General features: G+C 43.9%; 2 protein-coding genes across 2 annotated transcripts; both read left to right on the top strand.

Moving 5' to 3' along the window:
- The first annotated feature begins 931 nt into the window (after window positions 1-931).
- Window positions 932-4,273, top strand: LOC134165358 (interleukin-8-like). The gene is made up of 4 exons (XM_062622038.1): window positions 932-1,508; window positions 1,850-1,985; window positions 2,774-2,857; window positions 3,426-4,273. The coding sequence occupies exons 1-4, from the start codon at window positions 1,445-1,447 to the stop codon at window positions 3,454-3,456; spliced, it is 315 nt and encodes a 104-aa protein (XP_062478022.1). The 5' UTR covers window positions 932-1,444; the 3' UTR covers window positions 3,457-4,273.
- Window positions 4,274-6,122: 1,849 nt separating this feature from the next.
- Window positions 6,123-9,024, top strand: LOC134165359 (interleukin-8-like). The gene is made up of 4 exons (XM_062622039.1): window positions 6,123-6,239; window positions 6,987-7,125; window positions 8,118-8,201; window positions 8,794-9,024. The coding sequence occupies exons 1-4, from the start codon at window positions 6,176-6,178 to the stop codon at window positions 8,867-8,869; spliced, it is 363 nt and encodes a 120-aa protein (XP_062478023.1). The 5' UTR covers window positions 6,123-6,175; the 3' UTR covers window positions 8,870-9,024.
- The last annotated feature ends 877 nt before the right edge of the window (window positions 9,025-9,901 follow it).

A 9,901-nucleotide genomic window follows, 5' to 3' on the forward strand; every position in this document is an offset into this window, starting at 1 on the left:
TTCTTGATTACCTGTAAAAGAATCAGGAGGCATCAAATGAAACCAGGCTTGGAGTGGGACACTATGGGTAAGTCTCAAAGACACTTGATCTTTCCCCATACATCTGCTGGTGGTCATGACTGAAGAGAAGATACTCAGTGGTCAGACCTCTGCCTTGACACAGGAGGGCTGTAATTAAGGGCTTATCTGCTCACATTTGCTGCTCGAGCTGTGTTTACTGCAAGTCCTCCAAGACTATTTATAAACCTAATTGTGTAAAACTCCAGACACTCATCTGTACGGTAACGTTGTGTGGGATTCAGCCTGGCACACAGAGCCCCCTGTGTCCTTCATGATAAACCTACATTCATTTTTCTTGTTCCTTTGGCTGTCTCCATTACCGGGTGGAATGACAGTAATGGATTGCCTTGTGTTTTAGTTTCATTTTCTGTTGTTAATAAAAATGGCTGTACATCTCTGACTTGATGCGAATAAACCTTCTTCATGATCCCATCTTCACTTTGCCTTGAATTTGATCAAAATCAGAAGAAATCTCTTTAGAGGATCAAATTTCAATTTGCAGACGTGCCCGAATTTATTGCAGAAGCAGAAACCTCCAGCACCTTTTACAATTTCCCTCTGCCCAAATTGAAAGCAGCAAACAGCCAAGAAGCTTTGGCTTCAGAAGAAGCAGTCATCCTCAAAAAACCTCCATCTGATTAGGCAAAGCAATTTATCATACCATAATAATAGTTCTCAATATGTGTCAGTCTGGATTCTGTGGCTTGTTTCAGTGATGCTAGGTTTAATGTATCCAAAAATACTGTTTCTGCAGAAGTTATCTTAGCATATAAGAAAGGGTTTGTTTTTTTTTTTTTTTTTTGAATGTAATTGCATATAAGGACAAGGAGAGGCCATTAAAATCCAGTTCTAGTACCTATCATTTCCACAAAGTGCTAGCTCCTACTTCTGTTGTGTCTTAAAATGAAATCAAAGCCCAAAGACACAGATGGAAAGTCACAGAATGAATGCCTTCTACTAGAAGTGGAAGGTCACAAGGAATAAGGTAATAATAACATCAAAAGGACAAAGATACAGAAGAAAATAATGACAAGAAATAAGGGTATTACAAACCCCCCTATAGATTCCAGAGAGCTAAGTCCAGGGCAACTGTGTACAGAGTCTGTGTTTTTCTATTTATTTCATTGATTAAGGAAGTGTTTTCCGATAACGAAAAGCAGTTTCATGGTCATCTGGGGCAAGGGGCTTGCCCACTCACCCGTGACTCATGGCACAGCAGCATGTTACAGGTTTGGAGTTTCCATTGGCACGACCCATGTGTGCCAGGGAGGCCGAGGCAGTATAAAACCCAGCAGGTCCCAAGACACCAGCACTGGCCACCTTTGGGGCTCACCTCATCACAGCACCAGGCCTGTGGAACACGAGGGAGAAACACTCTTGCATCATGACAGGCAAGGCTGTGGCTGTGGTCCTGATCCTTCTCTTCATGTCAGCAGTGGGAACAGAAGGTACAGAAATCCTTTCTAAAGCTCTCCTCATTGCAAGCGCAAATGCTGATGGCAGAGGTACTGTGCTGTGCAGCAAGAAACTCCTCTAATACTGCAAGCAAAAGAACACGCCCTGACAGAGGCTGCCCAAAGAAGTGGTGAACGTTCCCTGGCAGTGTTCAAGGCCAGGTTGGACAGAGCCTTGGGTGACATGGTCTAATGTGAGGCGTCCCTGCCCATGGCGGGGGTTGGAACTGGGTGATCTTAAGGTCCCTTCCAACCCAAACCGTTCTGTGATTCCAGGTTTCTCTGCTGTGGAAAGAGGAAAAGAGTGCACCTTATTTTTCCTTCTTGTTTTGCAGGTAAGGCCCTGCCACGCTCAGCAATGGAGCTCCGGTGCCAGTGCGTAGGCACTCATTCCAAGTTCATCCATCCCAAGTTCATTCACAACGTGAACCTCATCCCCAGCGGACCTCACTGCAAGAACGTCGAAGTCATGTAAGTGCTTTTGCAATATCCTCCCAGTTACTTAACAAGAAGGAAACCGATTTTGCACTCAGGGTGATGTAAGAGTTCACTGACAGATGGAGTGAGCCTGCGGCAGCTGCTCAGAATGCAGACCAGCAACGCTGTTGCTGTGACAGACAGCACACTATGTGATAGAAAGCCTGTCTTGTCTTGACTGCTCCACTTTTCAAGCACCCCATGCAAACATTGCAACCTAAGCTCATATCAGACAGCAAAGAACTTTCTAAAACTCTGAATTCCACCAGCAGATGAGAAATTAATTTCATGCATGAGCCGTGCTGAGTGATCAAAACATGAATGTGATGGCCAGCTCAAATCAAGTGATCACAGTTCTACTCGTCAGTGAAAAAACTCCCTTAGCACACAGATCATATTATCCAGTCACAATTCCAGAAATTGTGTTGTAGCAAAATTCCTGTGGACTGGGCAGTACAGTTTGTGAATGAGGATGGAAAGATTTAACCCTTGTAGTTAAGTACCATCACAAGCCGGAGAAAGGGGACAGGGGGAAAGAATCGGTTTTGGAAAGCATGAGAGTCCTGAAATGGTTTAATGCATTCAAAGAGGTACGAGAAGATATGAAACCTTTAAAAAAAAACCCCAAAACCTTTATGTTAGGCTACAGCCTCAGCTGATGCAGCTTGAAGTAAAGAAAATGTCAGTGTACACCTAGAATGATGTTGGGAGGGAAAAGGGAAATTGCCTTGGACTTCCCTAAACAGACCTGACCTTTTCCCTTCCTCCTTTCTCTGTTGCAGAGCTACCCTGACGGATGGCCGGGAAGTCTGCCTGGAGCCCACCGCTCCCTGGGTGAAGCTCATCGTCAAGGCAATCCTAGACAAGTGAGTTGCCTGTTCTCAGTGAGCGTGGCTTATCCAAAAGCTGAGTTTTAGTTGAGCCAGCGAACGTGCAGTGTAAAGTTCTCACAGACTCAGTCTCCTCAGGCAGCTACTGATGTTTCTGTTCGCTAATGGGATAAACTCGGATTGTTTCGCTCTTTAATCATCAGCAGGAGGTTGGATCCCTTATACCACCCCCATGTGAATGGTAGCTACACCTCTTGTAAGGCGCAAGCGCATTGAAAATCTGCAGCTTGAGTGCTCAGGAAAGCCAGGCATTAACTGAGGGGTTTTCTCTTGCTTACTATGGTAGAAAGCAAGGAACAGCATTTAGATGAGTGGGGGAAACTGGGCCCACAAGGTCCCAAGAGAAGCCGTGAAAGCCCCCAGTCACTGAGGACTTGTGGAAAGGTCACAACGTACCAGCAGCCGTTAGGTTCAGTTACAGCTTTTAAGGGGCTTGGACACAGAAGCACAAACCCTTAGTGGTGGACCTCATCTTACTCCAGGGGGTGATACCTGTTCCACAGGCAAGTTCTAATTGTCTCCTTTTCCGTTTTCTTTCTTCTAGGGCAAACGCCAAACCTGAGACAGTGTCCTAAGACAAAGAAGACAAAACGTCCTAACTCACTCCTGCAGCAAGGCAAAAAAGAGATGGAGATGCCCATCCAGCTTCTGGCAGCTCACCTCCTCCTGCTGCCTGTATTCACACTTCTAACAGCGCCAAGAGCATTTGGATTCCCTGGATTTAGAATCACAAAATCACAGAATGGTTTGGGTTGGAAGGGACCTTCAAAGGTCGTCCTGTTCCAACCCCTCTGCTATAAGCAGGGACCTCTTGAACTAGGTCAGGTTTCGCAGTTAGTTCACAGCAGTACTTTAAGTATATTACAGAGGTCACATTATGTAGGAGAGGAATCACTGACACCGGAAAAAGCAGGCAGAAGAAATGGCTTGTGAAAGGATATGGAGAGATCCTGGAATAAGTTTTGGTAAATACAGCTGGATCAGCGCAGAGCTTTCGCTAAATGACACCTTCCCTTTCTGCTGTTTAGGAAAAGAACAGCACCTAACTCCTTCTCTCCAGGAAAGCATCGATAGGGGAGCGTCAAGTTTAGGTCACTGCTACTCAGCCTGTTTGCTCAGAGCAGACTAGTGACCGAAAGGGGGAGCCTGCAGAGTTAGGACATCAAAATTCTGAGACACTGGGGCTTGTGTCATCATATTCAAGATACTGTTTATTGTGAATTACTGTTGTGAAGGTCTAAAGATACATTTTAATGCCATCTTCTGGTTAGAAGGAGGCGCATTATTTATTTATTTATATATTTATTTTTACTTTTGCATAAGGATGTCATTATTTATTCATGCAGAACATATTTGATATGCGCCCAATAAATGTTTGTGGAGATGTTTTCACTTCAGTATTGTGTGTTACTAGTTTCTGTATTAAAATACAGAACGGAAAAAAAGGATGTATTTTCTTTCATCCACCATGGGATGGGTTCACCAAAGGGCAAGGGGTGGTTTATTGCAACAGTAAACTACGGCCTCTGGTGTATTCAGATGGTTTCCAGTAGGAGGAATTATAAAAATTATCTACTTTCTTCCTCTTTTCTTGTCAGACTTGGTGTTTTCAGGGCTCCGGGTGATCAAATTCACAGATAGAAAGTAATGAATGACTAATGGTTAGTCACAGAAGCTCCAAGGCCATAGAGGTGGAGGTGCTCGGACAGCTCATCAGCTGAGAACCTGGCACTGAACAAGGTTTTTCCTTCACCTGAATAAGCAGGGAAATCTGATAACATGATGGAGGTCACTGAGCATCCTCCTGAATTGCAGTGAGGAGGGAGGACTGCATCAGGAGGAAGCCTGATTGTATGGACACACATTTGCCTGTGACACAGAGACTTCCAAGGGACAGACTGGAGCAGAAGCAGTGAACACTTGAGAAAATGGGAAAGTTGAGCAAATGTTTTGATAGTTGTTTTGCTTCAGCCTTTTTTACTAAGGATCCACTCCATGTTCTGCACAAACAGCTCATGTTTGCTAACAGTGCAAGGTAAAAAGGGAGGCTCTAGTTTTTGTTTGAGCAAGACCTTGTGCAGGATGGTAACTGATAACTCTTCAAACCCCACTTTGCCCCCTGTCCCTATCGCTGCCACTGTCCCACAGAACTGCTCTACAGCCTGATAGACCTCATCCTCAGCATGGAAAGGAGACAAAGGTTCTCAGGGGGAGAGGGTTTGTCCAGACTTGTCTTACCTGTCTAGGCCTTCCTATTTTCCAAGTGATTTTTACAAGCTGGCGTCTTTCAGAAACTTAGTTTGGAGGCAAGCATGTCAGAAATATCAGCCAGGAATGGGGAGAGGTGGGAAGATGTGTGTCAATAAAAGTATATGTGCATCCTAAGGGACTGGCACCTACTTTACTGCTGTACAGGCGCGGTAAGCGTATTGCCTTTATCACCAGCAAAATCTCAGTGAAGAGGTGGGAGCTGAATCATGGCCACAGGAGGGCTCTTCTCCCATAGGTGAGACATGATTCAGAGGCTGGCTAGAAATGATGAAGTATCGCATTTTGGTCCTGTGTGCCCTCACAGCATGCCTTTCTTAGGAACACAAGAGCCCTCATGCTCCCAAGCCCTGCTTTGGTGCTCTCAGAGACTGCTGAGAGAAGCACTGCAGCTCTTTGGACGATGACTACCTGATCTTCCATGCTGTTTCTGCTTTGCTGATACTCTCCCTTCGAAGCTGAAGTCAGACTCCATGAAATGCCCAGTTCTTCTGGAAAACTATTTTTACACTGAACAATGAAAGCAGATCTGATCTAGTTAATTCTGTGTGCCAACGTACCCAAAACATTGTCCCACTCCCTGCCGAGCAAAAGCCAGACACTGTTTATGGCCACCATCTCCTCTCCATACAATACCAAGGCTCTCCTTTGGCAGGCTCCTTCTTTTCAAAACCCAATTGCTTTCTTAATTTTAGTACTGAAATTCATATGGGCAACATACTTTAGCGGCTCACAATCTGGGCCAGTTTCTTTCCTTGAGATCACCTTTTTCCACCTCACAAAAATGAGACTATCCAGTATCCCAATGAGTGAACAATACAAATGATTTCACTTAGGACATGTGTTTATCTTCTGTCACAAACACCTGTGATTACTCTAAACGCATATGATTAGAAAACAGTAACTTCCCAAGTGCTTATTTTAACCAGGTGCTATTGCAACTCCTGTTGTCAGACACTTCCCAGATAAAACCTACTGTGAAAGCAAGCAGAGCCGGACGCTGGTCAACCAGACTTCCGTACAGCAATGGATGGCAGATCTGCTGCTGCTGCTTTGGTTCTCTACTTGGTCTTCATGGTGGGGTCAGGAGGTAAGAAAATGATTACTTAACACTCACATAACCAACGGATACATATACCCAAGAGGGCTTGTGCTGTTTTAATGGTGACTTTTTGCCAGAGATGGGCATCTTCAATATCCTGTCATTCAGAAGTTACAAGCATCATTCGTATTTGCATCTGGTAGGATGCCGTGGCTGCTTCCAAGGATAAAATATGTTTCCATCAGAAAATTACTTTAGTCCTATGCCGTAATAGATGTCTCAGCCTAGATTTTAAGGAACGTTTGAATTCAAAGAGGACCTTTTTTCTCAACGTGTTCATACAACTCCTCTTTTCCAAATGACAACTTTCTCCTCATTGTACTTCTACTCCTGGTAAGCCGGTTGATGATAGCACTTCCTCAAAGGAAGGGCCATGGAATTTGCAGAAAAGAATAAAGACTATGAGCAGATGATCATGGCAGAAACTTGTCAACAATATGTGGACATGTGATGTTAGGCTATTTTAGTCAAGGGATGCAGTTTAGGTGTAAAATTTGGCCAGCCACAAATGCACTGTGAAAACACCTGAGTATTCTCACTTAGGAATAAGATTAATTTCACATGCTTTTGCACGCCAACAGCGAAAATGTAACTTAATTTTATCTCGAAGTTCTCAGCGCATCATAGGAGCTGAGTAACAAGAATAACGCTGACAGAAGGGAACAAATACTCTTTACTTCACAGGAGCAAGAGATGATGTGCATTTTCCTCCCATAACTGTTTTTTTTTCTACAGGTAAGGCCCTGGCAATGACAGAGGGGAAAAGCTTCCAGTGCCTGTGTGACAGCACTCATTCCAAGTTCATCCCCCCCAAGGCTATCCAGAATGTGAGATTAAACCAAAGAGGACCTTGCTGCCAAAACGTGGAAATTATGTGAGCACTCTTGCAAAACACAGTCTTGCTCTCAACTGGAGGAAGCCACTTGGTGCTTCCCAACCTGGGTACTTATTTACTTTGGGTGGAATAATGTACCCCTTGCAAAGGCATCACGGGACACCAAGTGTAAGGTATTAGACCTACCAAGGGAATGAGATAATTCCCTGCAAATAAGTCACTTCCAGACCGTACTTTAGAATTCTTTCTGTGTTTATATCTTAATTACACCCATCTTCAGAGGAAGGAATTAGATCCCATAGCACATTCAGGGCATGATTACCAATTTGGACAATGAAGAATCAATTGAAGATACAATCTTGATCCTATTGACATGAATTCAAGCAGTTTCCACTAATTTGGTCTGCATGTGGCAAAGTTTGAAATGCCACAAGCTATTCCCTATGTCAGAATTGTATACCGAGCATTTTCCTGTGTGAGAAGTGGGAACTGGAAAATCCAAGTGAGTACAAAGTAAAAGACATGGTCAGCTAAATTTACAAGTACCATCAGCAGCTATTCACATGAATTGAATCAATGCATTCCTGTAAGCAGAGGGGAGCTTTCAGGTTCTTGTGCTTTCACTATGGTTTCATACACAAATAATCCCAGTACAATCACACCCTCTGTGCAGCATTGCACGTCATCCAGTTCCACCTCACCACTCAATGGGAATTTCAGCCAGGTTTGAGTTAAAAAAAAAGGAAATAGCTTTCCAAGATAATTAAGTTCCTGAAATATCTGCTAACTACGACGAGACAGAGAACAGGAAACCTAATAAAAAAATCATCAGGCTCATTAAAAAGATTGCATCGCAAGTGCCTTTAGTAACATCATTCATGAAAAAACCCAAATGCCCGCATATGAAAACACTGTGGGAAAATAATTCTCCCTAGTTCTCTCAGACATGCCACCAGTCTCCTTGATCACTAGATCGATTTCAGACCCACGAGGACCCCCCTAGCCTGAACTTCTCTGTTCTGCCTTGGCAGAGGTACGCTGAGATCCGGCAGGCCAGTGTGCCTGGAACCCTCTGCTTCCTGGGTCGGGCTCACTGTGAGGGCTATCTTGGCCAGGTGAGATGTTTTCTTTACTGGATCTGCTTCAGCTGAAACATAGTTTTAGAAGGCATGTTTTAATTTCTTGTCATGAAACTGTTCTCCCTCTTCAGGCACTAGGAATTCTTGTCAACGGTTCTCTCTAAATCTGTATTCCTAAATGCCTGAGGATTAAAACCGGTTCCTCACTTTAACACCTGCCCTGTGTGTTAAGCCACCTAAAAGGCCAGAGTTAAATGATGCACCTAAAAACCTTGTGAGAGGTGGCACAATCTGGGTGCACGTTTGACCCTTACAAAAACCAAGTTCTAGAAGACTCATCTCCTCTTTCTGTAGAGCTGGCATTTCTACGCTTATCAGCCTTTACTGCTGTAAATGGGGACAATCACATTCCTACTGAGCGCGCTTTGGACACAGGCCTATGGAGTTCCTTTCTGTTGGAGCAGCACTTGCGTAAACACAGGATTTTGCTGTCTTTGCACGTATGTATTGGGTTGATACAGTAAAAATAGATCATTAACAACTTGTGAGCTCTCCTTGTAGCTTATATTAATGAAAATTATTTCATTATTAGATTTCTGAATTCCCTTTGTACTTCATCTGCTTACAGGGCCAGAGGCAATACTGAATCACCCCTCAAAGAAAAGTCAAGGAAAAATACACCTCGGAGTTTTTCAAGGATATGAAACGAGAAGAAACCATTGATGATGAGAATGTCAAGGAACAGACCCCCCCTTCTGCTACTTTACTACACTTGATTAGTTGCTTGGTGGGCTTTTTTCCCCTGATTCTACTTACTTCCTTTGCTGTTATCTATCTCTAAAATGCTATCTGCAATGGATCAAGGAGTTCAAGCTTAATGAACGTGTTTTAGTGTTGTAAGGACAATTTATTAATTTATTCAAATTAGTTACCCTTCAACGGCCTTACCTAAAGTAGAAATAGAAAGGATACAGTTAGTAAACACTTAAACAAACACATAGTAAGGAAGAGTCTGCGTAGCTTGGAAGGAAGGCTTCCATGTACTTGTTTGAAGTACGCTTCCACGTACTTCTTTGAAGGTGACAACAAGCCGACGGGTGCCGCAGGTCCGCCGCAGTCAATTTGTCATGCTGAAATCCCTTCACAAGCCTCACCAAACATCAGAAATAAGGAGGCTGAGGAGGAACACCTGGATAGCTAAGAGGTGAATCCACAGAAATGAGGGGCAGAATGAAAAAGGCAGCTTTTTCTGATAAAGAGACATCACACATGGATTCCCACACCACCTTGGTGGGGTCCTGTTTGGCTTAGGAAGGTCATTCACTATGAGCTGAAGTATTCTGATGATAGCAGGCAAAACTAGGCTCAACTATGCAGAACTGCTGAAGGACTGTAGGAGACACATCAGTTAGGCAAGAAACTCCAGGTGAAATTCACTTCACAAAGTAGCCAAAGTGATTGACATAGGAACAAATTACAAAGCCCATTTAAAAGCAAGGCATTCTAGGCTGAGCATGAACGCATGGGAGAGAGCGTTTGGGATTATGCCTGCTTGCACAATAGGAACATCACATCAGGGCTCAGCAGTGAAAAAGCTTCAAATCCAACCAAAAACTACCCAGAAACCCAACCCATGCAAACATGCTGGTAGGAGTTACTAGGGCTTGAATAAGAGCTACCAGGTTCTGTTATGCCACTGAGTAACTTCAAGATTCACCCACTGTGCAGCCCCTGGC

Source organism: Pezoporus occidentalis, unplaced genomic scaffold (assembly GCF_034315485.1).
Source record: "Pezoporus occidentalis ecotype Australia unplaced genomic scaffold, CSIRO_AGI_Poc_V1 ctg238, whole genome shotgun sequence".
NCBI lineage: Eukaryota > Metazoa > Chordata > Aves > Psittaciformes > Psittacidae > Pezoporus > Pezoporus occidentalis.

Excerpts from the sequence above, each read along its gene's own strand:
- LOC134165358 (XM_062622038.1), top strand. The coding sequence starts at position 1,445 with ATGACAGGCAAGGCTGTGGCTGTGGTCCTGATCCTTCTCTTCATGTCA. Across the intron at positions 1,986-2,773 it reads TGCAAGAACGTCGAAGTCAT|AGCTACCCTGACGGATGGCC; the intron begins GTAAGTGCTTTT and ends TCTCTGTTGCAG. Across the intron at positions 2,858-3,425 it reads GTCAAGGCAATCCTAGACAA|GGCAAACGCCAAACCTGAGA; the intron begins GTGAGTTGCCTG and ends TCTTTCTTCTAG.
- LOC134165359 (XM_062622039.1), top strand. The coding sequence starts at position 6,176 with ATGGATGGCAGATCTGCTGCTGCTGCTTTGGTTCTCTACTTGGTCTTC. Across the intron at positions 6,240-6,986 it reads CTTCATGGTGGGGTCAGGAG|GTAAGGCCCTGGCAATGACA; the intron begins GTAAGAAAATGA and ends TTTTTTCTACAG. Across the intron at positions 7,126-8,117 it reads TGCCAAAACGTGGAAATTAT|AGGTACGCTGAGATCCGGCA; the intron begins GTGAGCACTCTT and ends CTGCCTTGGCAG.